Here is a 27,725-nt window from a genome sequence, read left to right as displayed (position 1 = left end):
CCTACGGCAAACCTGCTGCCTCCTTTGCAGGCTCTTCAAACAGTTCCCCAGGTCCTGCAGCACACAGAAGACAGAGCCAAGCTGGTTTGGCAGCTTAGGTTCCTCTATGAGCAAAAAAATGAAGCTTCTGTTTTAGCAGCAACACCCAGAATTTGTTGCCTGAGGGTAACCAGCAGCAAGGGGCACGATCAGCTGCAAACGCACCAGCAGATCCTCAGAGCAGGACGTACATGTGCTGGGGGCAGGCCCTGGGCACAGAGGGGAGACACGCAGGTCACCACAGAGACATTGCGCGCTGAGCTTACAGGGTGTCTCTGCGCTCGCCACAGCTTCAGGAAGGGACAGATATCAGCATGGCCATAGATTTATTATCAGTTTACAGCAAGAATAAGAGACTAAAAGCAGGAGAGGGCAGCTCGGCCCAGCATCCTCCATCGTTGACATTCACTGCAGCTCCCAGCACCTCTGAGAACTGCAGGGCCTGGGTCTACAGCTTCTTGCCCTTCTTCAGCTTGTTGCGGCGCCACGTGTTGTACTTCCGCAGGCGCCTCCAATACTCAAGCGACTCAGGGTCCAGCTCCTCTAGCTTCTTGGGGGGCTCCAGATTCATCTTAAAGAGCCTAGGGGTGAACGCAGAATGTGTAAGGCTGCAGCAGGAAAGGGGAGGGGGACAGACAGGGGTCAAAGCAATGGCTGTGTGTGATCAGGGTGTCCAGGTCCCTCCTCCACCACATCCATGGTGCAGCCTGCTTTCCTCCCCCAGGTCTCAGGGAAGGTCTCTGGGCTGCAGACCAACACTGGTTTCCTCTTCCCAGAATGGGGAGCAGCTCCCCATCTTTCCTTCATTCATCAGTGCCTCCAGGCCCAAGCAGGCACCACCTTCCCCAGAAACACCCTACCTGTGTGGGTGCAGGGCTTCAGAGAGGCCAGTCCAAGGTGACACCTTTGTAGAGATGGGCACCCCAGGAGGAACCCACTTATGCGGCCTTCCTAGAGTACCCAGGTGTCTTGCACAGACCAAATGCCCCCATGCTAACCCTCCTGCGAGGACCGCTCCCTGCCAGGGACCAGGAAACCTGTGCCGATCGCACCCAGGCCAGTCCTGACCTCCAGGCCCTGCTCTAACACTAGGTCCCCCCTGCACTCGCAGCAAGGGAGCCAGGCATGACGTACCAGTCGGGATACTCAGAGTCAGGCTTCAGGGCCACCTCGGGCCCCTCCTTGTAGATATTGACCCCCATGGCGTAGGTGGTGAGCATAACGGGGTCCGTGCACACCTCTGGCCCCTTCAGGTCCTCCTTTGCCACGTTCTTGCCCTTGGACTTCGCAGCTGCGGGGCCCAGAGCGTGGTCAGGGCCGGGGCAGGGAGAAGCACACAGCGGGGTACAAGAGCACGGGGCAGGGGACGAGGGGCAGGGACGGGGGCGGCGGGGCAGGGACACAGCCGGGGCAGGGGATGAGGGGCAGGGACGGGGGCGGCGGGGCAGGGACACAGCCGGGGCAGGGGATGAGGGGCAGGGGCACAGCCGGGGCAGGGGATGAGGGGCAGGGGCACAGCCAGGGCAGGGGCACAGCCGGGGCAGGGGATGAGGGGCAGGGGACAGGGGCGGTGGGGCAGGGACACTGTCGGGGCAGGGGACGAGGGGCAGGGGACAGGGGCGGCGGGGCAGGGACACAGCCGGGGCAGGGGACGAGGGGCAGGGGCACAGCCGGGGCAGGGGCACAGCCGGGGCAGGGGACGGGGCGGTGGGGCAGGGACACTGTCGGGGCAGGGGACGAGGGGCAGGGACGGGGCGGCGGGGCAGGGACACAGCCGGGGCAGGGACACAGCCGGGGCAGGGACACAGCCGGGGCAGGGGACGAGGGGCAGGGGCACAGCCGGGGCAGGGGCCCGCGAAGACGTGGGACAAACCAGGGCACAGAGGGACAAGCCGGGGCCGGGGCCGGGGCCGGGGGCAGGCGCTGAGGGCGCAGGCGGGGCGGGGGCCGAAGGGGCCCGGAGCAGGGCGCAAGGGGCGGGGACGAGGGTCCCGGGTCCCGGGTCCCGCCGCTGCCCCGGCCCCGCTCACCCGGTTTCTTGGCGTAGGCGCGGGCCGGGCCGGGCCCGGCGCAGGCGGCGGCGCGCAGCGCCCGCCCCAGCACGCGGGCGGCCATGGCGGCGGCGGCCACGGCGGCGGCCCGCGCATGCGCGGCGGCGGCGCCCGGAAGCGCGGCGGCGGCGGCGGCGGCGGCGGCGGCGGCGGCGGCATCGCCCCGGCGGCCGGCGGCGCCGCCCGGCAGCGAGACTCCGCGGCCCGGCCCGGCCTCTCCGCCCGAGGCGAGCGGGGAGCGCGGCCCCGGCTCCGGCCCGGCTGGGGCGCCGCGAGGGCAGCGCCGGGGCCGGCGGCCGGCAGAGGCGTCGGGTCCCTCCGCGGCCCTCCGGCCTCCCCCGCGTCTCCGCGCCGGCTCCCGGGCTCCCCCTGCTCCCAGCCCCCCCCCGGCCCCTCTCCAGCCCCCCCCTGCTTCCAGCCCCCCCGGCCCCTCTCCAGCCCCCCCTGCTCCCAGCCCCCCCCCGGCCCCTCTCCAGCCCCCCCCGCTCCCAGCCCCCCCCCAGCCCCTCGCAGCCCCCCCCTTGCTTCCAGCCCCCCCCCTGCTCCCAGCCCCCCCCCGGCCCCTCTCCAGCCCCCCCCCGGCCCCTCTCCAGCCCCCCCTGCTCCCAGCCCCCCCCAGCCCCTCTCCAGCCCCCCCCCTTGCTTCCAGCCCCCCCCTGCTCCCAGCCCCCCCCCGGCCCCTCTCCAGCCCCCCCCTGCTCCCAGCCCCCCCCAGCCCCTCGCAGCCCCCCCCTTGCTTCCAGCCCCCCCCTGCTCCCAGCCCCCCCCGGCCCCTCTCCAGCCCCCCCTGCTCCCAGCCCCCCCCTGCTCCCAGCCCCCCCCGGCCCCTCTCCAGCCCCCCCTGCTCCCAGCCCCCCCGGCCCCTCTCCAGCCCCCCCTGCTCCCAGCCCCCCCCGGCCCCTCTCTAGCCCCCCCCTGCTCCCAGCCCCCCCGGCCCCTCTCCAGCCCCCCCTGCTCCCAGCCCCCCCGGCCCCTCTCCAGCCCCCCCTGCTCCCAGCCCCCCCCGGCCCCTCTCTAGCCCCCCCCTGCTCCCAGCCCCCCCCCGGCCCCTCTCCAGCCCCCCCCTGCTCCCAACCCCCCCCAGCCCCTCTCCAGCCCCCCCCCTTGCTTCCAGCCCCCCCCTGCTCCCAGCCCCCCCCCCGGCCCCTCTCCAGCCCCCCTCCGGCCCCTCACAGCCCCGCCCGGCCCCTCTCCAGCCCCTCTCTCCTTTGTCCTCCTGCCGGACGCTCCCCCCACCGCAGGCCAGAGCCGCACCCCGGAGGGCACCATGGATTTCCAGGCCCCCAGTTTCGGCAGCGACGAAGCCCCGGAGCCGCCGGCCATGGACACGGAGGAAGGGCCTGGCGCCCCTGAGCGCAGCATGGGTGACGGGCGGCCGGAGGGGCCCCCCTTCGTCACCTCGCGCTCTGGCCGTGGCTCCGGGCAGGACCTGCCTCTCCCCAAGAGTCGGCAGAGGGGCCCGGGGCCCGTCTTGGGGCCTGCTTCAGCTTCGGACCTCAAAGGAGGTGGGGACGTGCAAGCTGAGCTTTGCCGGGATTTGGGAAGAGAGATGGAAGAGGAGGTGACCCTGGAGCCGCAGGGCACTGCAGACTGGAAACCAAGTGCAGGGAGCACCTCCCAGGAGACGGGGCCCCCCCGAGCCCCGAGCGGCGGCGAGCTGGCCGGCATGGAGCTGGACGAGGAGCCTGAGGCCGGCGCCTGCCTGGGCAGGGACGAGTGGGCCGAGGACGCGGAGGGTGAGCCCTCAGAGATCCAAGGCCTGCTGGCCCAGCTCCAGACCCTCAACACCAACCTCTGCGACAACTCGTCCACCTCAGAGCAGGGACCGTTGCTCTCCTCGAACACCAGCGCCGTCCCTCCGGTGGGCGAGCAGACCCCGCAGGGCTATGGAGCGTGCCGGGGCAAGTGCCGGCCCTGCCCGCTGCACGTGGCCACAGGCAGAGGCCTGGAGACGCGGCCCTGCTGCGCCCAGCACTCAGCCTGCTCCCGGCCCTGCCATGGCCTGCTCTTTGCCGAGGCCGATCGGGAGGACTTGCTGAGCCTCCTGTGCTATGAGGGGGGGCTGCCGGAGGCCAGCACCGAGACACCCCTGGCCCACTCTGATGTCCTGGCTGGGACTAACCTGGAGATGCTGCAGGCTCAAGAGGAACCAGCCGCTCTGGAGGCACCTGAAGTGCTGGGGAGGCCAAAGAGCTCAGAGGAAGGACGTTCTGGTGGCTGGTGTTATGGAGAGGAGCTCTGCGAGGTCAACTCCACCTGCGTGGACAATCAGGACAGCTCCCCAGAACTGGCGTGGGTGGCCCTGTCCTCTGCTCCTGCCCAGGAGGCAGAGCAGCTGCCCCAAGGCAGCGTGGCTGTGAGTGCATTGCGTGCAGGCCGTAGTGGGGTGGCAGCGAGCTGGGAAGTGCCCCTTGGCTCCGCTCCCTTGTGGGGCATTGAGTGGGACAGAGGGCAGTGAGGGTTGTCTTTTCGGGTCTTACAGGGCCTTGCACTGCTGGAGGTGCCCAGAGAAGACCCTCAGTACTGGCTACAGGCTCTTGCTGCCCAGAGTGTGGGGGAGATGCTTGCGTGCCCATCTGATCTGTGCATGCTTTGGGGAACAGGCCAGTGGGTCTGAACAGGCTGCACAGCCCCTGGACCCTCAGCCTTCGTTCTCCTGGTGCTCTGGGTTCCCCTCTGTCCCTGGGTGGCTCTGGAGTCTGGTCCCTGCAGTGCCAAGCCTTGGCACCGTCACCCAAACAGCCTGGCTGGAGGCTATAAATGCCCAGGCTCCTATCCAGACTCTCACCCACCCTCTTGTTGCTTTGCAGAATAAGGAATCCTGCTCCTCCTATCCAGCCTTCAAAGAGGGTGAGTTCTTCTTTGCTTGAATAGCAGAAGATCCCAGGAGTTTTGGTGCACTGACCCCGGCTCTGACCGTTAGTCTGGGGGTGGCTGGTGTTCCAGGATCCCGGCCGGCAAGGGAGCACCCAGCTCTGCAGCCAGGCTGGAAAAGGGGCTCTTCTAGAGACAGAGGGGTTATTGCCAGGTGGGGCAGGATGGGGCTACCAGCTCCAGATGACTGGTTCAATCCCCACTCCCCCTTTACCAGCTGTACAGTGGGGGCTCCAGGGATGCCCAAAGGGGATCCCAGGCTTGGGAAAGGGAGCAGGAGGGAAGTCAGGGTGTGCCTCAGGCTTGGCAAAGGAGGAGGCAGCCCTGGGATCAGTGTTGGTCCCCTGGTGATGCAATGAGCCTGTCTCCCAAATGTAGAGCTCTTTTGCTGTGTGTAGGGACACAGTCAACGGGCAGTAGGAGCTGGTACCCCAGTCCTTGCAGATGGGGGAGGGTGTTTTCCACTGCTTAATGGATGTATCAGTTCCAGGCCCCTGCGACCCAGAGGATCTGCTGGACGGTGTGATTTTTGGGGCAAAGTACCTGGGCTCCACGCAGCTTGTCTCGGAGAGAAACCCCCCCACCAGTGTCCGCATGGCACAGGCCCAAGAGGCTGTGGACAGGATCAAGGTGAGGAGAGTAGCAGGGGCACAGTCGCTACCAGCCTGGCACAGCCTGGCCCCTCATGGGCATTGGGCAGCATTCAGGCCTGGGGTCTGCAGGGAGAGCACTTCCCAGCTCTCTGCAGAACTGGGGCAGGAGCCCAGGAGTCCTGGCAGCAGCAGTAACCCTGCCTGGACACCTCACCCTACAGGCACCAGAGGGGGAGTCCCAGCCAATGACAGAAGTGGACTTGTTTGTCTCCACGCAGAGGATCAAGGTGCTCACAGCTGACACGCAGGTGAGTGGGAACAAGGGTACCCACATTGCTTTGGGGCTGCTGAAACCTTTCTCTTGACCTTGGAATCTTATCTTTGTGCCCACGTGTGCCTACACAGGGGGGGGTCGTGCCCAGGGTTGGCCTGTGGGCAAGGGCAGGCAGCCAGGAAGAGATGTGTCACTCTCCAGCCATTCCCCGTGGACGTGTTGTGCATCCCTTGGCTGTCTTTACATGGCTGCACAGGGCTTTTCATTCAAACTGCACAGCTGGGCTCTAAGGCTGAGTTCGGGGAGTTAGTCTCGAAATTTCTGCAGCAGTTTGCCTCAGGGTTAGTTTCTTCTTTATAGTAAGAAGCAAAGGCTGTCTTGTCCCCTGGCAGCATGCAGAGATGCAAATGAGCCATCAACTGAAGGAACTGCTTGTGTCTTAACACAGACATGATTTCTCCCAAGTATGTGCTAGGCATTTGACTTGCATACTGGTGGAGCCAGCGTTTGAATCGAACTGAACACAAACCCTTCCCTGTTTGCAGTGGTGCCTGGCTGGCTCTCAGGCTGCCCACAGTCAATCCAGGGAGGTTGAACATTGCTCTGCCCTTGTCCCCTTGCCAGGAGGCCATGATGGATCACTCCCTGCAGACCATCTCCTACATCGCCGACATCGGCTCCCTTGTGGTGCTCATGGCGCGCCGGAAACTGCCCCGGCGGGCAGAGGCCTCAGAGGAGAAGCGGCTCTACAAGATGCTCTGCCATGTCTTCCACTCAACTGATGTGAGGCCATAGATGATGCCCTCAGGAGGGGAGGGTGGCATTGGGGTCCTGGGCTCCATTCTCTTGTGGCGGTGCCATGACTGGGTGCTCTGGGTATCTGCGGAGGCGGCTGGGCTGCCCTGTGCCAGCACCACACCCAGGGGCTCCTGATGGCTGCCAGGAGGGCGAAGGTGCCCTGCCTGGACACCCTATCCACAAAGAGGGGCTCAGCTAGAGAAGGGAGATCTGTGCAGGAAGAGGCCCAGCCAGGTAGGGAAGGAACCAGGAGACCTTGGAGTTCCCAAGGCTTCGTCTGTGCTTGGCTCTGGGGGCTTGTGGGTCATGTTTGGCTATGGCACCATGGTCCTGAGCTGTCTGCCATTCTCCTCCCCTAGGCCCAGATCATTGCTCAGGCCATCGGGCAGGCCTTCGGTGTGGCCTACCAGCGCTTTCTGGAGGCCAACAGCATCAACCCAAGTGAGCTGAGCCCTCGCCAGTACAGCCGTGCCCTCGAGGACCAGGAGCACTATAACACGGAGCTGACACACTTCTCCAGGCAGGAGAACTGCAAGGATGTAAGAGCTGCTTTGGAGGGGTGGGGACAGCGTGGGACAGCAGGACAGTGCCCACTGCGTCCTCCCGGTCTCCCTGCATGGCTCTTTGAGCAGCCACAGTGCTTCCCACAGAGCTGCCTGCATGGGGTGCCTGGAGGAGGGCTGGGTACCTGAGTTCCCTTTGCCGCATCCCAGCTGGCTCTGAGTCAGGGACACCTGTGCTGGAGCTGGGACAGATGCCCAAGGCTTGGGCTCCCCATCCTGGTGACTGTGACCTGTCTGTGTCCTCCCAGGTCTGCATCCGGAAACAAAAGGGGGAGATCCTGGGTATCGCCATCGTGGAGTCGGGCTGGGGCTCCATCCTGCCCACTGTGGTCATTGCCAACCTCATGCATGGGGGCCCTGCGGAGAGGTCAGGCGAGCTGAGCATTGGGGATCGCCTCATGTCCGTCAACGGGACGAGCCTGGTGGGACTGCCCCTCACCACGTGCCAGAGCATCATCCGGGTGAGCCAGGGCTGGGTCTGCAGGTTCCTCCTGCCTCCAGCACTGGCCAGCTCGGGGTACCCAGAGCTGCTGCGCTGGCCAGGCTGGTCACCTTGGCAGGAGGGTGAGTGCTAGGCAGAGGTGGAGACTGGCCTGAACATGTCTGGGACTGTCTGTAGCACCAGGGTCCCCTCAAATTCTCCCATGCTGGGGAGGGGTTGGGTGATGGGAGGCTACAGGGGCAGAGAGTGCAGGATACCAGAGGAGTATGGGGGGCTGTACCCATCCTGTGGGCTGTGGTGGTCCCTGGTCTCTGTCCTCGGGAGGGAAGGATGTGACAAGGCAGTGATGAAGTCAGAGACTGAACTTTCTGCACCAGGGTGCGGGCAGGGCCCTGCCTGGGGAGGTGCATAAGTGAGGAAGCAGGGCTTTGCCAGGATGTGGTCGAGCATCCTGGGGGGATCCTCTTGCACCTTTCCCCTCCTGGGGAGGAGAGAGTTGAAAACAAGGGCAGTGTGGCCTGAGGGACGGAGTGGAGCACTTTGGACTGGATTTACGAGTTTCTCTCTCTGAGCTGAGCATGTCAGTGCCCTGGTGCGTGCCTCAGTTTCCCCATTGAAAACTACCAATCCTCAACCCATCAGCTCACCTTCCTGTGAGCAACGTGGATATGTTTCCCTTCCCAACCTCCTGAATGGCTCCCCAGGCTTTGACGGTTGTCCTTCCTCTCTCCCAGGAGCTGAAGCACCAGACAGAGGTGACATTGAATATAGTGCACTGTCCCCCTGTCACCACGGCCGTCATCCGGCGCCCCGACTCCAAGTACCAGCTGGGCTTCTGCGTTGAGAATGGCGTGGTGAGTGCCTGGGGCAAAATGTGCAGAGCTGGACCGGGGTCAGCCAAGGGCTTTCGTGGCCAGTCTGGCAGAGGGGGACACAGCCCTGGCTATGTCTGCGTGGAGAAGCCTGCAGCTCCTGTGCTCCCTGCCTCTGCCATGGCTGGGGTTTCACTGGGGCTGCCCTGGCACAGTGCTGTGCCATGGCAAAGTGCCCTTGTAGCTCTCCTGAGGCGCTGGCAGTTGGGTCGGTCTCCCTGGCACTCCTTAGCTGTTTGCATTGGGGGTGGTGATTTTCTCTTTGTCTTGTTTGCGTGTCCTTAGTGACATTTGTCACCGTCCCAGCCACTCCCTGCTCTGGACTCCACAGTGACTGCATTGGATATGCCCAGGAAAGGCAGAGAAGTGTGTTCTCGAGATCAGCAGGAGATGAGGGGGTGGGGGGGAAGAGGAAACACCACTGCATGGGGGACCGATAGATGCCAGCAGTGTGACTGGAGGCATGGTTACTCCAAAGACACGTGGGAGCTGTTGCCCCTGGGAGCAGCTCTTGCTCTGTATCCCAGGCTTAACGTGAGCACGAGGGTTAGACCTGTGGACAAGGGGAGCTGAGCTGTGTGTGGGCTGGGGGGGCTGAAAACCTGCAGGCTGCCCTTGGCATGCAGCTCAGGCTGTCGGTCCAGTTGCACCAATGTGAGGGGAAGTCCCTGCTGCTGTTGAGCACCCTCAGGCTGGAGGAGATGGCACCCATGCCTAGAGCTCTTGCCAGCAGCCTGCCTAGATGCAAGGGCTCATGGGGTGGCTGAGCACAGCACTGCGGTGCAGGAGTAGCTCGGCTCTTACCAGCACACTCTGCTCTCCAGATCTGCAGCCTGATGCGCGGGGGCATTGCAGAAAAAGGTGGCATCCGTGTGGGGCACCGCATCATCGAGATCAACGGGCAGAGCGTGGTGGCAACACCACATGAAAAGATCATCCAGATCCTCACGCAGGCAGTCAGCGAGGTGAGCTGGGCGCAGGCTGAGTGGCAGCTGGGGCTCCTGTGCTGTGGGTCAGGCTGCAGTTGCACCCTCTGCTCCCTATGACTGCCCTCATGGCATCTGGAGGTGGCTGGACTGGCTGTGCTCTGATGACACTGAGGAGACCCCTCTCCATGGTGGCAGGCAGGAGCGTTTGTGCCTCAGTCCATGTTGCTGATATGGGGATGTTTGGGTTGGATCAGCCTGTCTGTCCAACCTGCTGTTAGGGAGAGAGATGTCCTGGCCTCCCCAAACCCAAACATTGTAGCATGCCATGCTCAGGGTTTTGCCCCAGCACCCTCCAGCCTGGGCTTTGGTATCTCTCTTAAGTAATGTTTGTGTCTCTGCCTTAGGTCCACATCAAGACGATGCCAGCTTCCACGTACCGCTTACTGACAGGGCAGGAGCAGCCCATCTTTCTCTGAGCTGTTGACTGTGCCTGGTTGTCACTATATGTGCCTGGGGCCGGGCTGGAGTGAGCTTGGGGTTGCGAGGGCAGAACGTGCTCTGCCTCCTGCCTCAGCACTGTCATTGGAGCCCTCTGGCCCCCAGCAGGGCCTAATCCTGCACCGTTTCTGTTTCACTCAGGACCCAGTGAGAGACTCTGAGGGCATGATGCCTAGCCTGAGCAGTGTTTCGGCATGGGGTGCCGTGGTTTGGGTCCCTGACCCTTCTCCTTGACCTCTGTTCATCCATCTCTGCTTCACTGAGGCTGTACAGTGCCTGTTCCACTGCTTCACGCAGTCCCTCTCCTTGACCTGGTGCTCGCAGAAGGAGAGGGGGACCCAGCATGAAAGGTTGCCTCATCCAATCACCCCCCAGTAGTGCTTTTCCCTCACCAGTTGTGCCTTTCCCCCAAAAGGGACGGTGCTTGAGCACAACTCCTGGGGCTTGTCCTGGCACAGTTCCAGAGCAGCGCTATACCCCTTGAACCAGCATGTGGGCACATGCTGGCACCCCCCAAGAGAGAGCTGGGCGCTCTAAAACTCAGCCTGTATTGCAGCAGGGCCCTTGGCACCTGCTTCTCCTCCCTGGCTTTGCCAGTGGTCTGTTGGGGTACACGGTCCCTGTTAGACCTGTTGTACCCAGCTGGGAAACTACCTCTGCCTCCCTGGGTGTGCCTTTAATCGCTCTGCATGCACAGCCCGGTGCTTCCCCCCTCCCCCCCCCCCCCAGCACTGGGTCCCAGCCCTCAGGACTGTCCCTCCGCACAGGGGGACACATGGCACTGCCCAGCCCTGCTCTTGTCCTGGGTGGTGACATGCACACCCCCCCCCCCAAGGCAGCCCCGGGTCCGGGCCAGAGATGAGGGCTTCCCGGGGATGCATATTGCCTGAGCAGTTCCCTGGGCCTGTTTGGCCAAGGCAGCGCTGACACAACTTTGCCTGTGTGCTTGATTGATGTAAAAATAAAAGTTTTGGGAGATGTTGGCAGCTGTGTTTCTGGGCAAGGAACCCTGGCTGAGGTAGGGAGAAGCAGCTAGGCTGCGTAGGAGAAAGCCCAGCTCTTTGGAGGACACAGCCTAGTTTCTCCGTGAGCCTTGGTATTAGCACAACCTTGCTGCCCCAAGCCTGATCCTGCAGCAGTGCCCTCAGCACTGGCCTGTGCTGCTCAGGCCCAGGACCCAGAGCAGGCAGGGCATCGCAGCCCCAAAGGCAGCATGGTTCCTAGCCAGGTCATCTGTCTGCGGCTCTCCCCTATGCACGGCCACCCAGCACACAAGAAAACAGCCTGTGTTAAAATGGTGTCTTTATTTCAGCAGCTGAGGCAAAGCTATGGCTGAAAGGGGACAGAGGCACTTGGAGGTGCCAGCTGGTATGGGTGCAGCAGGACTAGGCCCAGCCCGGCCTGGTTGCAGGATGCTGCATGGCACTGCCTCGGTTATAACTCGAACAGGCGCCAGTGGTGTGGGGCTGTGGCAGGGCTGGCTGGAGGGGCCTGGCTGCCGCGTGGCAGAGGCTAGCACAGCAGCACGAGGCCTTCCTAGGCAAGTGCTGAGCCTACCCAGCTACACATCTGTAGCTGGGCCCCACTCATAGCCTTCGTCCTGGTCCGAGTCGTCCCGGGCCCGTGTGAACCTCTTCCTGACAGCATTGCGCTCGTATTCCCTAGGTGGTGGGGGAGGAGGGAGAGGATGAGAAACCACAGTGATGCCTCTGTGGCCCAATTGGGACTGGTAGCCGTCCCTGCAGCACGCAGTCAGGCCAGGCAGAGCAGGACCCAACAGTTCCCTGGGCCCTTCCCCAGCCCCAGGTGCAACTTTTGGGGCAGGACAGTGCCAGTCCCAGCAATACCCCCCCTTCCCCCAGTGCCACCAGTGATGCCACAGGGCCAGCAGCTGTGTACGCAGCAAATGTGTTTGGGGCTCAATCTGTACTACATCCCTGGGCAGGAGGGGACGGCACATTAACTCCCTGGCAGACCCCAGCACACACCGCACCTGATGCTGTCATAGCGCTGCGTCCGCTCGCTCTGCGGCTGCTGCTCTGTTGCCTGTTAAAGACAGGAGAGACGTGGATTAGAGGTGGTGGAGCTGAGCCCCAGAGGGCCACAGTGCTGGGCAAGCAGGATCTGTGCTCCAGCTTGGAGCTGTGCTGCTCTCCCCCATGGGAAAAGGGTGGCGAGGCACCAGAGCTGGGCATGGATACCTGGCTGTGCTCTGCAACAGGTAGAGGTGATGCTCCTGGTTATGCCACAGCAGGCTAGAAAAATCAGCCCCCCCCCCCCCCCCCCCAAAGCAGAGCTCTGTGCCACCCTCTGCCCCACTGGTCCCTCATACCGGAATAGGGGGATTCGCCTGCTCAATCAGGTTGTGGCTTGGATACGTCTCCACTGGCTCAGAGGAGCGGGCTAGTGCAGGCTGGTCATAGTCATCTTCTGCTTCACCATCAGTGTAGAGGCCTGCCTCGCCATCTGTGTCGTCATAGTCGCTGTTGGCATGGCTGTCACAGGTCAGGTAGCCCGAGGTTGCCGCACTCGACGGGTTCAGCAGGTCCAGGTTGTCCTCCACCCCCACATCCACCTGCAGGGTGGGGAAGAGAAGAATCCAGGACCTGGGGCACAGAGAGGATAGACACAGCCCCACAGGGGCTCCCCGGCAGCTCCCTAGTGCCATTACCTGCCCAGCGTGCAACTGTGTGAGGCTGACCCTCGCCACAGGGGGGCCCCCCCCCCCATGTCCATGTACCTGCCCTTCCGCCGTCCATATGGGCTGGCTCTGCTGTTCCCTGATGATGTCCTTGAGTGCCTGGTACCAAGTGTTGCCACTGCCACTGAGACTGATGGTGGCGGTGAAGAGGTGGCTGCAGTACTTCTTCATCTTGTTGGCCTGGGCGTAGAGGCGCCGGGAGCTCTTCTTGGAGTCAGGCACCAGCCACTGGCGCATGGCCTTGATGCCCTGGCGGCTCTCAGGCTCGCAAAACACCACCACTGGGTAGTACTGCACATAGTTGAGGCGCTCCACAGCCAAGGGTGTGATGTCCAGCAGGGCATGCTTGTCCTGGGGGGCAGGAAACCAGCAGTCAGCCCCATCGCAGAGAGGGACAGGGATGGAGGCAGGGTTCCCTAGGAGGTTCCCCTCCCCCCCCCCCCCCGCAAACCCTGGCCCATCCACCTTCCAGAACACAGTGAAGGTCTCCCAGGCTCTCACCTTTTCTGCAATCTGCCGCACTGAGTCCAACTTGATGACCTTAGACGATGCCCCATCTCGGGGCACACTCTCTGCGGGATAAGGAGATGTGGCATGAGGGGCTGGGGAAGACGCAATGTCCCCTGTGGCCCCAGGCTGAGTCTGGCCATGCTCATTCCTGAGGCTGTGTCCATCCATTGGGATGTCTGGGGCCTGGCTTATAGCATGAGGTGTGGGGAAAGGGAAAGTGAACCCAGGAGGGTGATGGGTTGTTGGGAGGGGACAATCAAGAAAGATAGGGACGGGGCCCTGGGTAAAGAAGCACCCACAGGCCCTGACATTGAGGCTCCAGCCTCTGAATAGGAGTCACTCCAGGGTGGGGGCACTTACGGGCAATCTCAAACAGCTGGGGCAACTCCATGCTCAACTTCTGCATGGCAATGTCTGTGATGGGGCCCAGAATCACCACCGGCCGCTTGAAATTGGCTGTGGAGAGAAGATAGACTGGCTTGTGGAGGCTGGGGGAGAGGGCAGAGTTTGCAGAACTCAGATGTCCAGGCGCCCACCCTGAGGTGCCCATGGGACTGCGGCTCGCTCCTGCTCCTGCCAGGTGAGCAAAGCCCGCTAGCACCTGCAGCAAGGCAACCCTTGGCCCAAGTTTGACATCCCCAGGGTGAGATGCCCGCAGCACCCACAGCACTGAGAGATGAGGATAGAGGCCCTGGTGCCTTAGAGCAGCACCCACCTTCCTTCAGGACCACCCTCTCATATGGGGGATAGCGGCCCTGCTTCGTGAGGGCAGACAGGTCCTCCCGGCTCTTTCGCAGCGTTTTCTTGGCTCCCCGCAGACCCCGCAGCTTCCAAAACTCGGCACGTGCTCCGGAGGGATTGGCACCAGATGTGGCTTTCAGCACTGACTCCAAGCTGGCAAACTGCTCGGCCCTGGGATGGGAGAGGGCTCAGGACCCAGAGCCTCTGGATTTACCCCTGCTGCATTTCTCTGAGGCCCAGGGAGCAGGGCAGGAGGATTGGGGTCCTGGCCTTGCCAGTGGCCAGATGAGGCTATGCCAGCCTCTTCTCCCCTGTGGATCGGACAACCAGGGCATCAACTGTCCCATCCCCCTCTGGGCACTGAGAAGGGATTTCACCAGCTCATGCTTCCAACTGCTGTTCTACCAGCCCTTGCCCTGTACCTTAGCCAGACCATCATCCATGTCCCTGTGCATCACTGAGGAGCCGTTCCCTGCCTCTGTTCAGCCCAGGGCCATTTCTGGCTCCTTCCCTACCTGCTCTGATTGGGGATGATGCCCCTGTCCAGCTCCTGCAGGTCTCTGCCCATGCGCACGGCCAGCCAGCTCCCCAGCTTGCCCCGGTACATGGTGTCCAGCACGTGGAAGACCTCGCCACGGACAAAGCTGAGCCCCGAGGGCGCATCCTTCTCGAAGTCAAAGTGTGTCCGGATGTAAAATGAGTCGCCCACGTTGGACAAGATCATCTTCCTGTAAACTGGAGCCCAAGGTGAGAGGTAGCATTAGGGGAAGAGGTGGCTGGGGAGGAATTTGGGGATGCTGGAGGGATTTGGGTACGAGCTGAGGTGGCTGGGAGCCTCCACAGCAGCCATCACTGCAAGGAGGGTGTTGGAGGCACTGTCTCCTCCCAGCCCTGCTGGGAACAGCAGGACCTGACCCCGAGCACAGACTACTGCTCCAGGCTGAGCCATAGGTGCCAGAAAGCCCCGTGTTCCAGGACCCTAAGGCACAGACAGACCTGGGATGGTCTGGTCCCCTCCCATCACCTCTCAGGACAAGGAGGAGGGTGCAGGGAAGAAAGACCATGCTGTAGGGCAGAAAGAGCCCTGGGGAGTTAAGCAGGTCTGATACTTGCTCAGAAGAGACAGAGGACAGAGAGACACAGGCTCAGTTACTCACTGTCCTGCTTGCTCTGTGTTTGCAGCATGACTTCCTCGCCTGGCGGCAGGCTCATGAGGTACTGCACGGCCTCCTCGCGGGTCAGGTTCTGGAAACTAGTGTCGTTCACCTGCCATGGAGGGAAGCGCTCAGACAGCAGGACGGGTGGCGCGTGCCCTGGGTAGGGGTCCTGGGGATGGCAGTGCCCAGGTACCCCCAGGGCAGCGTGGGAGAGGGGGACCTGGGAACTGCTCCCATGTCACCCTGCTGCAGAGGTGGGGAACTGGTCCCTGTCACTCAAGCTGGCTGCCCTTGGCAAGGACAGGATGCTCTGGGCACAGGTAGGGCCAGGCTAGGTGGCACCTGGACTCCATTGGGTGTTAGCATGGTGCCAGGTCCAGCCCAAGGGTCCAGCCAGCTAGTACAGGCTGCGGGCCCCAGTGATGACCTAAAAAGATGCCCGCTAGGAGAAATCCAAACCACAGGGGGTTATCAGATCCAAGAGGGCTGGGGCAGGTCTTTACAGGGCAGCCCAGGTGCAGCAGCATTCAGACCCCTTCCCAGGCGCAGGTACCTGCAGGATCTGGTCCCCTTCTTGTATGCCCTGGCTGTCGGCCGGGCTCCCCTCTTGCACGCCTGACACAAAGATGCCCACGTCATTCCCGCCAGCCAGCCGCAGCCCAATGCTCTTGGCTTTCACAAAGCGCACAACCCTGGAGTCGGGGCTGTACCTGCCACGAGGAAGGCCATGGTCAGCCCAGCAGTGATACAGTGGGTCACCAGCCCTCCGACCCCAGCCCTGCACCAAAGCAGATCCCTGTCTCCTCCAGCCTTTCCCCACCACCTCTCACAGAGACGTACCCATCCTTGCAGGCAGCTCGGGCAGCAGGGCTGGTGTAGGAGCTGTGGTGGCCATCCTCCTCCACAGCTTCCAGCACATCTGCGGTGAAATAGGGCTGGTCACAGGAGGCAAAGGTGGCTGCGCCACTCCCCAGGCAGCCGAGGCACAGGGAGGCCTGGCATGGCTTTACCAGGCGTGTTTGGCGAGTAGGAACCTGCAGGAGCCCAGTGCAAGCTCAGCGCCCTTAGCTCCCACACAGCCTGATCAGAGCTCACTTACCAGGGCCTGGAGCATCATCCATGTTCGTATCAGCCGCAGGGTCCCTTTTCCTCCGTCTCCTCTCTCTGGAACAAAGTCAGGGCAGCACTTTGGTACCTCATGGAGGTGAGTGCTGGCTCAGCACAGACAGGCTGTGCCTGCAGTGCCAAGCAGGCAGTGGAGATGGCAGGGCAAGCTGGTGCCCGGCAGCTCGAGCCTCTGCTGGGGACAGAAATCCAGTCCCACTTTCAGGATGAGCTGGCTCTGGACACCAGCAGAATGGAGGAGAACCAGCCCCTGCAGACTGGCAGAAAGCACAGGGGGACCTGGTGATCGATGGGGAGAAGAGGGGCGCATGGGGACGCAGAGGGGAAAGTACGCAGAGGGGCTTACGGTGGTGAATTAATCCTGGTGGCAGCTGGAAGTTGTGGGGAGTTCTCAGGGGATGGTGGATGGGACAGTTCAGAGCCAATGTCGGAGATGTCTGCAGCAACAAGACGCACATTAGTGATGATTTAGTCCCCCATGCTGTGTATTGGACCCGTGGCCCTATCACCGTGTCCCCTTACCATCCATCTGGGAGCTGTCACTGTGGCTGTCTGCCATGTCAGGGATGTTGACCAGGAACTGCCAGTGGTCCCGGAGGACAAGCAGGGTCAAGGTCCCCTCCGTCTGCTCAATGAGTCGCTGGGTATCAGCCAGGGACATGTTCTCACTTGGCACTCCATTGATCTGGAGAAGGAAGAGCGGGACGCGTGAGGGTGCTCACTCATGGGAAAGCTGTGACCAGCAGTGGCAGGCCCTTGGGAATAACCCCACTTGTACGGGACCCACCGTGGGGGAACCCCCGACTGCAGCTTCCCAGGTCCCTTCTCTGCCCCTCCAGCCCTGGCTCCTGGCCCCAGCTCGCACGGCTTTGCCTGTCGGGATCTGTGTCCCCATTCCTGGCTGCTTCCCAGCGAGGCCTCATCCACGTGCATACAGGAAATGAATTGGCAAGGCCAATTAATTCCCATCTTTAGCTACATGGCATTGCATGGAGACAGGAGACATGCAGAGACCCGCTCAGATGCTATTTAAAGCTCAGTTTTACAGTAATCTTTGCTCAATGCTGTTTTCTGCATGCACTGAACTAGCACCAGTGAGAATCAGGCCCCACATGGGTTGTGAGGTTGCGATCTCCCTGAGCTGCTGCAAGCTTTTTCTAGTAGATTGTGCCAGAGTGAAATCCCTCCTGTTTGCCCCAGTGTCCTTTTGGTCCTGGTTCCCACACGGCCACTGGGTTGCCTGGCCCATCCATGCAAACTAAGTATCTCCAGCCCTCTATTTTTAACTCTCCAAACACCTTTCATCTAGTCACAGTCCTGACATACCCTGGACACCTGAGCTGCTCTTGTTAACTGTTCCCCCAGCAGGGACACCCTCATGCAGCAAGGAGATCCATGTGCCGTGGGGACAGTGGGGCACATGAGATCCTACTGTGGGCAGCAGGACGAGCAGCCATCCCCAGTTGAACACTGCGGGACTGCCTTAACCAACCAGCCTCAGCATTGTGGGGAGCTGGTTCCCAAAAGCCCCCACAGTCTCAGATGGTAGTCAGACCCATGCTGCACCGGGGAGATGGGGCAGGGTATGGGTACCAGATGGAGATTTCTCCATGCAAGCTGGCATCCCTTGCAGCTAGCTGAGAAAAGCAGGCTTTTGGCTCATCCTCTCCTTCACAATTCGGCTGCTCTTCCCAGCAGCTCTACAGAGACACTAGCCAGGGATGAGCCAGCTGAACAGTGGGAGATGAATCCCCCCAGCAAATGCTGTGCAACCCCTTGGGACCCTGTACCTTCAGGATGAGGTCTCCCTCCTGCAGGGAGCTGCCCTTTGCCGCCAGCCCACTCTCAGATATATGCTTGATGAAGAGCTGACTTCCCAGCTTCAGGCCATATTCTGCACCAGAGAGAACCCATGACAGAGCTGGGCAGACACTGGTCGCTCCCCACCATCATCCCCGTAAGCCCATTCCAGCTCCTGCCGGAATCAGTAAGCCCCAAAGCTGAGCTCTGCCACCCCTGGGCTGAGGGCACCCTGCACCCCACATGGCACCCCACATGGCCCCCTCTCTGCATGCCAGATGCTGGGCACAACCCAGCCATCACATCCTCCCTAGGGGACATATGTGACATATCTCTCAGGTGACAAGAGCCAGGGAGAGCAGGAATGGGAAGGCTCTACCTTCGTTCTGCTTCTGCTTAACAAGGACCGACGTGACAGGCTTCATCAGCACGTCCTGACGCGGCAACCGCTTGAACCCAGACACGAGGGCCAGCCCGTTGGTGTCCCCTTCTTGGCCAAAGCCGTTCGTGGAGCGGTGCCTGCTGTAGCCCCTCCGATCTGAGCCGCTGTCAGGGCTCTGCCTCCAGTGGCTGTTGTCCTGGCTTCGCCTCCGGGACACCAACTTCTGGTGGCGGCGGTCATGCCGGTAGTGCCCAGAGCTCCTCTCACTGGATGAGTCCCCGTCATAGCCCTGGTTGTAGTCCAGGTCATCCCGGGAGCGGTGCCTGCTGGCAGCGCCCAGAGCCGGCGCAGCGCCATGAGATTCATATTCCTCGTCCGAGTCATAGCGCCGGTGCACAGCAGGGGACACGGAGCTGCCCCTCGGGGGCTCACTGCTCTTGCTCACGGGGAGCTGAATTTTCTTGGGTCTCTTTAGTGTCTGCAGGTGGAAAAGGAGAAGAGGAGCTGGTAAATGAAGCTGCCTCTGCCAGGAGACGTTTCTGCAGCTATTTCCAAACCCAGGGCAAAAATCAATGCCAACAGGGCATGGAGGGGTGTCCCAAGCCACGTAGGAGGGGAACCAACCCTGGGACTCACGCAGCCCACCTCTGTGGGTGCAGGCACAGACCACCCCATGCTGCCAGGGTGAGGGGTGATGGCCAGACCAGGAAAGGAGGCTGCCATCCTGCCAGGATTTTCCTCTATACAGGTGTGAAACCCCTCATGTGGGGCTGTTCCCCAAGTAACCAGTGTTAATCACCCCTAGCATGGCCCAGTGATAGAGCTGCTCAAACAGGCACCCCAGAGATGTGCCAGGACATGGGAGAAGAGCATGGGTCCACAGCCACCTCAGCATCAAGCGGAGCAAGCAATGCCCCAAGAGGAGCAGGGCTTTGTCTAGAGGCATCATCCACCTCGCAAACAGCTGGGGTGACATGGAGTCACCTCAACCACACGTGGCTCAGTGGCAGCATGGCCAGGGGCAGGCACAGAGCAGGCTTGTGCACCCAGGTTTGACATCTGACCCTGTCCCGCTGCAGGGCACACTCACAATGTTGGCGATCTTGCCACAGGTTTTAAGCGTCTGGATGGCAAAGGAGGAAGAAACATTCTCCATGGAAAGGCCATTCACCATCACGATGTGATCCTTCATCCTGGAAGGGAAAAGGCAGCCATGGCTTTGCCCCTGGCACAGCCCCCAGCTTGGGGGGCTGGTGGGGGCAGCAAAGGCAGGTTTTACCCAAATGGGACCCCAGCTCTATGCCCCGTACTGTAACCCCAGCTTGCCCAGGCTTCAGGCAGCATGCCAGAGCAGGGTGGCAGCAGTGCTAAGCCCTGTCCAAGCAGGAGCAATTCGCTGCCCCTTCCTGTCCCCTGTTCGTAGTGAGCATCCCCAGTATCCCTGCATCCCCATGCACTCACTGGAGCCGTCCTGCCGCTGGCCCCCCAGACACCACATCCGAAACAAACACTGCTGTGTCCCCAGTCGTCCTGCTGGGATGGTCCCGGCCTCCTGAGACAGCGAAGCCAAAGCCTCGCTGAGGGTCCTAGTGCAGACAGACAGAGGCATGTCAGATGGAACCAGATCTGGGCTCCATCTGGTGCTGATGGCAAAGCTGGATTGGGGGATGTTTCCCACACCATGGCCCTATAGAGCACCAGTTTCTCCCCATCACAGCACCTAGGGGTGCCCACAGGGTCCAGGGCAGCAGGGCTCATGGCCACGCACCCCCTGCAGAGGGACAAGGCACGTCGCTACATGACTACAACCCCTGGCTGCATCCAGCATGCTGGGGATAAGCCCTGCTGCCCACTCCCAGCCAGTGGTAGGAGGGGTGCCAGGAGCCCAGTTTTCAGTCCTGGGCACAGCAGCACCCTAGGCAAATCACCTCCCAACAGCTTATCCATGAGCATCATAATGCAACCTCCTCGGGGATCCACGGGGCCCTGAGCCATGGAGTGCACCCCCTGCCCTGTCCTAAGCCCTGCTGCCCTGCAGCCACCCCAGGGACATGCTCACCTTGCTCAGAGTCACCGTGTGCTGCTCCCAGATCACCATCTCCTCCATAGCTGCAACCTGTTAACGGAAGCAAGGGATGGTGACCACTGAGACCGGCCAATGCATTGTCCCCAGGCTGGCAGCACAGACCAGCTCCTGCCCCTCTTTGCGGCTGCGGGCACAGGACCCTTCCTCGAACGCACCTCAGGCTGCAATGAAGAAATGAGCCATGCATACTCAGCGGGAGCCAAGTCGCAGGTACTGGGAACAACGAGGGTGAAGGTGGTCAGAGCACCCAGAGGTGCCCAGATACCTACCAAGGGGCCACCACGACTGTAGCAATGTTACACCAGGGCTAATTGGTGTGGGAGCTGGCTCCAAAACCCTGAATTGCCTCTGTGCAACACAAAATCCCTCTGGTGACAAAGGTGGGGAACATCCATCCCCGTCCCTTTGGCCTGAGAATGTCTGAGGCTCCCATCCAGAGGGTCAGGTTTTGTGCAGGGCGAGCAGGTCAGCAGTGAGGCCTGGGCTGTGGGGCACCTGCATTTCCCTTCACTATGACTGGTGCTGCCTGCCCACACCATCCTCCTGGAAAAGTCTGTGCAAACCCTAAGAAAGATGTAGCATCCCTAAGTCAGGCTGGAGTAAATCCTCTACCCAGCCTCAGAGATGCTTGTCTCACCCTCAAGCCTGGGCAAAGACCTTGAGCTGAGTTAATAAAGCTCCTGAGGGCGTGGAAGCGCAAGCCCAAGCGGGGCGGTGACTTACACAAGGTGCATTTTATAGCCTCTATCACAAGGGTTATCTGGGTACGGAAAAACATAAACCATGAGGGTGATGTTGTTGTGGTGGATCATCTTCAGCCCTATGGCAGCCCAGCCCCAGTCCCATCCCCAGCCTGGCCCCAGGATGCAGTACGTCTCCATCACAGTGGGCTCAGTGCAACTCGTGACTGCAGAGAAGGGCCTGTGGGATGGGAAGGGAAGGAGCCTCTATCAGGGATTCAGGAAGGGTCTGGTTTTATCTATGCTATCGCACTTGTCCAGGAAATCCCAGGTGAGGCCATAAAGTCGACTCTCCAAGGGAAAGGGAAGTGAACGGCTTGGCACAATGCCACCTCCACCTCTAGGTCCTCACCCCGCTCAGGACCGTAGGCGGAGGGGAAGGACGGTGCCCAGGAGAATGAACGCCACCGCGGGCCGGGGCAGGCACGGCCAGGCGGCACGACCGCCCCCAATGCTCAGCTGCCCTCGCTGGGGGCTCTCTGCCAGTCCCCACCCCACTGCAGGAGGGAGGTGAAAAAAACCCAAAAGCCGAGCTGCCCCATGGAAAGGCGTTTTCAGCACGTGCAAGAGACCCCTCAGCAGCACGAGCTGTCGGGCGCCAATGGAGCAAGCGGAGGGAGACCCAGACGGCCCCCGGCACCGTGCAGCACCGGCCGCGGAGGAGAGAGGGGAGCCCCCTGCAGCCACAGGGGAATCAGCCCCGACCCCGCAGCCGGCACAGCGCTCCGGCAAGACCTTTCACGCCCAACATGGTGGGGAAACCCCGCTGCCGGCCCATCCGTGGAGCAACCCGGGAGCCTTCGGCCTCGCTGCGAGGGGCCTGCGCACCAGGGGTTTGCTCCCCCTCCTTCCCCGCTCCCCCAGGCACCCCGTCACTGGTAAAACCCTCACACCCGCTGCGGCACCTGGGCTGCGCCCACCTCGCCGTGACGCGGGGCCCTGCAGTGGCCCAGCACGAACCTCGGGACCTCGGCCGGCCCAGCCTGGCGCACGGCAAAGCCTCCGCGAGGAGGGCACAGAGCCAGGGCGGAGGCAGCCGCCCCGGCGTCTCGCCGCGGCAGGTGCCGGCGGCGGGGAAGGCAACGCACCTGGAACCGCACAGCCATATTGCGGGGTGCCTCGGGCCCTGGCGGCACAGGGCTGGGCCCCCTCGGCGGCGCGGCGCGGGGCGGCCGCTCAGCCGCGGCTTTGTCCAGCGCGGCTCAGGGGCTTCCTCCCCGCGGAGGCCTACCTGCCGGCCCGCCTCCCGGCCGGCCCCACCTCCCGCCACGCACCTTGCCGCCGCGGCCCTGCCGGCGGCAGCCCGGCCCCAGGCGCACCGCGCCGCTGGGCCAGGCCTCAGCCCCGGCGCCCGGGGTGGCTCCCTGCCTCGGCTGGCCTCGCGCAGCACGGAGCCCAGGGGTCGCCCCCGCCGCCGCGGCTCGCCCCGGCTCCCGCGGGGCACCGGGAGCGGGGGCCGCCCCCGGGTGCCCCCAGCTGCCCCGAGGAGCTCGGCCGCGGCAGGTCCCCGGGATCCCCTCGGCCCCTCTCTGGGCTCTGACTGGCCAAGACCTCGGCCGCGGCAGGGCTCCCCAGGCTCTGAGTGGCCCACAGCTCTGCCCTGGGAGATCTCCCCGGGCCGTGAACGGCCAGCAGCTCTGCCACGGCAGGTCGCCAAAGACCTGGCCGGCCGACAGCTCTGCCGTGGCAGGTCTTCGGCCTCTGCCTGGACGACGGCTCCGCTGTAGATCTCTCCAGGCTCTGATCAGCCAACACTGTCTACAATGACAGGTTTCCCCCGGCTCCAAATGGCTGAGGGCTCTGCCATAGCAGATCCCTCTGGGCTCCGATTGGCTGAGAGCTCTGCCACAGCAGATCCCTCTGGGCTCCGATTGGCTGAGAGCTCTGCCACAGCAGATCCCTCTGGGCTCTGATTGGCCGACAGCGACGCCACAGCAGCAGCTCCCCGTGCCGGCAGCCCTGGCCCCTGCCGGCCCGCACGCCCCACCCCGTGCAGCCAGCGGGGCCCGCGGCGCCCGGGGGCTCCCGGTTCCCCTCTGCCCCAGCTGCTGAGCGCCTTCATCGGGACTGAGGGGCTATCGGAAAGGAGCAGTAACGTCCGGCGGGTAACGCCTGCCCCCGGGGACCCCCTCGAACCGCAGCCCGCGGGACACGGGTCTGGGGCTGGCAGCAGGGGCAGGAGGCAGCCAGCTCCGGGCAGAGGGCGGCAGCTCTTCGCCAGCCCTGGGAGCGGAGGCCAGCAAGTCCCGAGGGCAGCGCTGCCCGGTGCTACAGCAGGCGACCAGGGCTCACAAACAGCCCAGAGAGAGGGAAGGGGTAACAATTCACCCAGCGCCCAGTCACCCACCCAGGCCCTGGAAAGAAACCCTTCCAGCTGAGCGTACAAACAAGCCGGTGAGCTCGGGGGCAGAGTCCACCCGGCGAGGCCAGCCTGGCGGGCCAGTCCGCATCACGTGCCGCCGGAGCCAGCCCGAGCGCCCGCCCTGCCGCCCGCCGGCACGCGCAAACGCAGGGCCCCGCTGGTGGGAAACGCAGCCTGGCACCCTCCCACGGCAGGTTGTGGCAGGGCAGGACCCTGACTGGGCAGTTCCTGCAGTCCTGCTCCTGCCACCCCGTGCCCAGGCTCCTCCGACCACACGCTGAAGCCGCTCTGGCTTCTGGAAGCGGGTCCTGCCGAAAACAAACCCTTCCTGGTTTCAGGCAGTATGAGAACAAGGTTGGCATGGGGAGGCCCAAAACACCCTCGGGAGAAGGGCCTGGGGTCTGACAGCAGATTTTGACCAGCACCAATAAATGTGAGACCCCACCATGGAGATGGGTCAGTTTTCTGCCAGGTCAGTGAGCTGAACCAGCTGGCCCTGTCGCAGCACCGCATGCCACCAGCGGCGGCTAGTCAATGCTTATGGGGCTCCTGGACACCCAAGGGCTACAAAGCAGGAGCTGCAGGTCTAAATGGACCCTGGCCGTGGGACAGCCAGAGCCTCCACCCACCCCTGGGTGACAGCTCATCCGCTGTGCTGGAGTCGACCCACTGCCGCCAGACGGGGCCAGGCCTTATCTGCCAGGCACAGCACAGCCCCACACCATGCACGGCCGCGCACCAGCGCCACGCGCCGACCCCAGCAGCCCCAACCAGCTCCCGCTGCGATCCCATCACCAGGGCATCACAAATCAGCGCACGCACCCGTTTCCGCTGCCTCCCAGGGCTCTCCGTGCCCCTCACTGCGGCTGGTGAGGACGGTGGCAGTCCCGGGGCAAAGGATGGCTGGGGACAGCGCTGGGACAGCCAGCAGCTCCTGTCTCACCAGCCAGAGCAGGCAGCGCCGGTCATGCCTGCAAGTCCCAGTCCTGCCCCCGGTTTCACCTGGGGCCACAACGCCGGGTCTGCTCAGAGCCAAAGGCCGCGGCCGGCAGCCAGAGGAGCCGGCTCGGCCGGTTTCCCAACAGAAACCAGCCTGCACCGAAATGGCCCCACCAGGAGAGGCAGTATCTGGGCCGTGCTGGTCACAGCCCAGCCTGACTCACCCAGCACGCCGTCTCTCTCCGACACGATCCCTGCATGCAGCCCGCTCCACCCCACGCACACGCCATGGCCGGCACCTCCCGGCCAAAAAAGCCCCAGGCTGTGCCAGGGCAAGTCCTCCCACTGTGAGGCCCCGATTCGGGGCTTTGTCCAGCCCGGGGTGACACCGCCAGCAACGCACCCTTGCCCGCTGGCACTCCCCAGGGTGCAGCATCGCTGCGTTGTAGGTGACATGCCAGCACACAGCAGGTGAGGGGGTTATTTATTGTAGAGGGACGCAGGCAGCTCACCCCATCCTTGCCCCATGGCGATCCCTACCACACATATGCTGTTCCCCAAGCCCCACAAAGGGGGTCCTCGGCCTCTGGGACTATGCGGGTCAGTAGCAAGCGTTCCCCACATCTCAGCTCAGGTAGTTCCGCTGCAAGTGAAACCGCTCGTCCCCCATGCGGTCCCAGCCACGCAGGAATGGAATCACTGGTTTCTCTAACAGTTGCCCACCATGTCCACTAACCCAACCCCACCTGCAACCCACAAGCTGATCCTGACCTCCCCCGGGGCCTCTCCGCTCTGGAAGGGGTCCCATGAAGGTCTGACCCAGCTGGGGTGTAAATCAGTAGAACAGAGGCACATCCTCCAGCCCTTGACGTGTGGAGCTGCGTCAGCAGGGACCCAGCTCCAGCCCTGTATCCCCAAGCCCAGGGTGAGCCAGGCGGCTGACAGAGACACTGCTCCTTTTCAAAGTCACCCCCAAAAGGGCTCTGCTCCTTGCCCTGCTCAAGTCCCCCAGATATTTCCCACAGCTCAGTCCCTGCAATCGGGGCAGGGCTCCAGGAGGGTCCCAGAGCCACCCTGTCCCTCCTGAGGCTGGTGGGGAAGGATGAACCACAGAGAACTCCCCAGGCGAAAGCAGGCTGGGTCCCCGTCCCTGTCCCTATCTGCAAACCGCAAACAGGGGCAGGCAGAGCCCATGGGACAGGATTAGGCACTCACCAAGTCACGACTCAGCCCTGCCGGGATCGGACCAGGAAGGAGCCAAGCTCCCAGGCTGGTGACAGCGGTTTCACTCCAGGGTGCTTTGCGTAACCCTTTGCGGGCCAGACGCTGCCTGCCAAGAGGGAAAGAGCAGGAGGAAAGGAGCCCCCTAGGCAGCTTCACAGGCATGGAGGGAGTCACGGGTGACTGCCCCCGTTCCTCCCAGTGCTGGCAGCTCGGCCACGGCGCTCACTCCCCACCCGGGCCAGGCAGCATTGCCATAGCCCCTCTTGATCCCGACAGGGGCGAGCTGTACAGGACACTGGGGACTGCAGTATCGTGGGTGCAGCAGGTCCTTCTCCCATCCTGGCCTGGCCCTCTCGAAGGAGGTGGTGGGTCTCTGTGCCACTTGGACGCTCCAAATGTCCAGATCCTCCCAGTGGAGCCTCCTTGGTGGCAGCACCAAGTTCCTGGCAGTCCCTGGAGACCAAATGGCTTCACCTGGCCACCCAAGAGGGGGATCAGACCAGTTCAGGGGGACAGAGTTAGTGACCAGCTGGTAGGTCACCTGGGACACCCAGTCCTGGGGGCCTGTGGGGAAAAAGTGACCATTCCCTCCCTGCTGATGGAGGCTGCCTTCACCCTTATTCCCCCTTCCCTGTAGCTCCCCCTTCCCTTTCACTCTGCCACCCTGCCCTGCCCCACCTGAGTACCAGCTCAAAGCCATTCCTCTTCATCCTGGGTCGGTTTCCTGCAGCTTTGGTGACTGAAATCAGGTTCGTGCATTGGTTCTTGGTCCGGCCTGCTGCTTCTGGCCGTGGTCTGTATCGAGACCACAGAGGATAATCAAAGCCACGTGCATGGGTGCTGTGGGGGGACCAGTTCCTCCTGAATCCCCCAGGAACCAGCTTCCATCCCAGGGCCAGAGACATGGACACAGCCCTGTTCAGGTCGTGGAGCCACCAATTTTACCACAGCTCGTCAAATCAGCATAAAACCGCTCCTTCTTTCAGAAGCACCATGCAAACACCAAGGAGGATGGCGCAGCTCCAGTCCAGCCAGATGCTGCTCCCCAGACCCAGGCAAGGAAGCACACAGGTCCCAGCCTCCTCATCCACGCTGCAGGGCATCTGCTCCCCTCCCTCGCAGGGGACACAGCCGGGATCACCTCCAGGGCCCCGGGCAGGATGGCGACGCTGCAGACTGCTGAGCAGCCTCATTAATGTTCATCACCACCTTACTCGGCTGCGTTAAGTGCTGTCCTGGGAGTGCACTTTACTACCAAGCTGTTTCCCATCCAGGCTGCTCCTTTGTGAGGCAGAGCTTGGCGCAGGACACAGCTCCTGTGCTTTGTCTCTGTCTCCTGAGCCCTCAGGCCAATCTGTGTCACTGGTGTTACAGGGTCCCCACAAATCTCAGCCACACCCCTCGGGGAACCACAGGGTTTGCTGGGGACGGGGATGCAATTATTTTAAAGCAGATGGTGAAAACACTCCCCTCTCTCCCAGAGCAAAGGGAGGAGAGCTGCCAGCAGACACACCGATGTGCTCCTCTCCGGGATTCCCGAAGCCTGTGACAGGGACGTGCTGCTCCACCGGTCCCACTTCGCGCCCAGGGGACCGGCGCCTGATGGCGTTAAGGGACCGATCAGCCGAACAGGCAGTCGGCGGAGCAGGAGCTCTGAGCCGACCTGCTCTCCTCCGCAGCCCTCGAGGCCGAGCTGCCAAGCTCCCGGCCGGTCGGGGCTCCTCCATCCCCGCCGCGCTTCGGCAGAGCCCGGCCCGGGTCCTGCGGGTTCGCCTGCAGCTCCCACCGCAAGGCGCCAGCGAGGAAGGCGAGACGGCGGGCCCCTTCTCAGCGCCTAAGGGCACGGCGAGGCCGGCCCGGCCAGAGCCGCGCACGAGGCCGCGTGCCGGACGTGCCGGGCGTGCCGGCGCCGAGCGCCCCGCTGCCCCGGGGTCGCGCAGGCCTGCGAGGCGCCGCCGAGGGCCCCCAGCCCGGCGGGTGCTCTGCCGCTAGATGGCGCCGCGGAGCCGCCGCCGGGCCTCGGCG

General features: G+C 63.0%; 3 protein-coding genes across 11 annotated transcripts; 1 reads left to right on the top strand and 2 right to left on the bottom strand.

Annotated features, from left to right (window-relative positions):
* Nucleotides 1-348: 348 nt before the first annotated feature.
* Nucleotides 349-2,169, bottom strand: MRPL54 (mitochondrial ribosomal protein L54). The gene is made up of 3 exons (XM_068920074.1): nt 2,070-2,169; nt 1,174-1,330; nt 349-620 (listed from the first exon to the last, which is right to left on the bottom strand). Exons 1-3 carry the CDS (start codon nt 2,152-2,154, stop codon nt 488-490), a joined length of 375 nt encoding a protein of 124 aa, XP_068776175.1. The 5' UTR covers nt 2,155-2,169; the 3' UTR covers nt 349-487.
* Nucleotides 2,170-3,233: 1,064 nt separating this feature from the next.
* On the top strand, nt 3,234-10,914 carry APBA3 (amyloid beta precursor protein binding family A member 3). Of its 3 annotated transcripts, none has more exons than XR_011136350.1 (10): nt 3,234-4,446; nt 4,901-4,940; nt 5,449-5,594; nt 5,779-5,865; nt 6,456-6,614; nt 6,989-7,168; nt 7,441-7,756; nt 8,369-8,488; nt 9,331-9,471; nt 9,840-10,914. XR_011136350.1 is itself a non-coding variant. In XM_068919565.1 (10 exons), exons 1-10 carry the CDS (start codon nt 3,358-3,360, stop codon nt 9,909-9,911), a joined length of 2,241 nt encoding a protein of 746 aa, XP_068775666.1. In that variant the 5' UTR covers nt 3,234-3,357; the 3' UTR covers nt 9,912-10,914. The 3 variants fall into 3 exon arrangements, 2 of the variants coding, with proteins under 2 accessions (XP_068775666.1, XP_009668184.2); XM_068919565.1 differs by having other exon boundaries at nt 5,455-5,594; nt 7,441-7,653; XM_009669889.2 differs by having other exon boundaries at nt 7,441-7,653.
* Nucleotides 10,915-11,215: 301 nt separating this feature from the next.
* TJP3 (tight junction protein 3) lies at nt 11,216-27,597 on the bottom strand. 7 transcript variants are annotated; one of them, XM_068919557.1, is made up of 21 exons: nt 26,379-27,554; nt 25,692-25,806; nt 20,409-20,465; nt 19,811-19,935; nt 19,440-19,542; nt 18,347-18,827; nt 17,958-18,061; nt 16,690-16,852; nt 16,514-16,604; nt 16,142-16,206; nt 15,883-15,961; nt 15,596-15,752; nt 15,043-15,151; nt 14,401-14,620; nt 13,860-14,056; nt 13,505-13,600; nt 13,136-13,206; nt 12,674-12,985; nt 12,266-12,508; nt 11,927-11,979; nt 11,216-11,594 (listed from the first exon to the last, which is right to left on the bottom strand). In XM_068919557.1, exons 1-21 carry the CDS (start codon nt 26,603-26,605, stop codon nt 11,495-11,497), a joined length of 3,168 nt encoding a protein of 1,055 aa, XP_068775658.1. In that variant the 5' UTR covers nt 26,606-27,554; the 3' UTR covers nt 11,216-11,494. The 7 variants fall into 7 exon arrangements, with proteins under 7 accessions (XP_068775658.1, XP_068775662.1, XP_068775665.1 ...); XM_068919561.1 differs by having other exon boundaries at nt 26,387-26,493; XM_068919564.1 differs by lacking the exon at nt 25,692-25,806 and having other exon boundaries at nt 26,379-27,597.
* Between the last annotated feature and the right edge of the window lie 128 nt (nt 27,598-27,725).

The sequence above is a fragment of the Struthio camelus genome, chromosome 26 (genome assembly GCF_040807025.1).
Source record: "Struthio camelus isolate bStrCam1 chromosome 26, bStrCam1.hap1, whole genome shotgun sequence".
Classification (NCBI taxonomy): domain Eukaryota; kingdom Metazoa; phylum Chordata; class Aves; order Struthioniformes; family Struthionidae; genus Struthio; species Struthio camelus.
This window is presented reverse-complemented; position numbering and strand designations above follow the sequence as displayed.

Coding starts and splice junctions, on each gene's coding strand:
- APBA3 (XM_009669889.2), top strand. CDS start 3,358: ATGGATTTCCAGGCCCCCAGTTTCGGCAGCGACGAAGCCCCGGAGCCG. Junction 6,615..6,988: donor ATGTCTTCCACTCAACTGAT/GTGAGGCCATAG, acceptor CTCCTCCCCTAG/GCCCAGATCATTGCTCAGGC. Junction 7,654..8,368: donor CGTGCCAGAGCATCATCCGG/GTGAGCCAGGGC, acceptor CCTCTCTCCCAG/GAGCTGAAGCACCAGACAGA.
- MRPL54 (XM_068920074.1), bottom strand. CDS start 2,154: ATGGCCGCCCGCGTGCTGGGGCGGGCGCTGCGCGCCGCCGCCTGCGCC. Junction 1,331..2,069: donor CGCCTACGCCAAGAAACCGG/GTGAGCGGGGCC, acceptor TGGGCCCCGCAG/CTGCGAAGTCCAAGGGCAAG. Junction 621..1,173: donor GACTCTGAGTATCCCGACTG/GTACGTCATGCC, acceptor GTTCACCCCTAG/GCTCTTTAAGATGAATCTGG.
- TJP3 (XM_068919557.1), bottom strand. CDS start 26,605: ATGTCTCTGGCCCTGGGATGGAAGCTGGTTCCTGGGGGATTCAGGAGG. Junction 15,962..16,141: donor GGATGATGCTCCAGGCCCTG/GTAAGTGAGCTC, acceptor ATTTCACCGCAG/ATGTGCTGGAAGCTGTGGAG. Junction 15,753..15,882: donor CGAGCTGCCTGCAAGGATGG/GTACGTCTCTGT, acceptor TCCTCGTGGCAG/GTACAGCCCCGACTCCAGGG.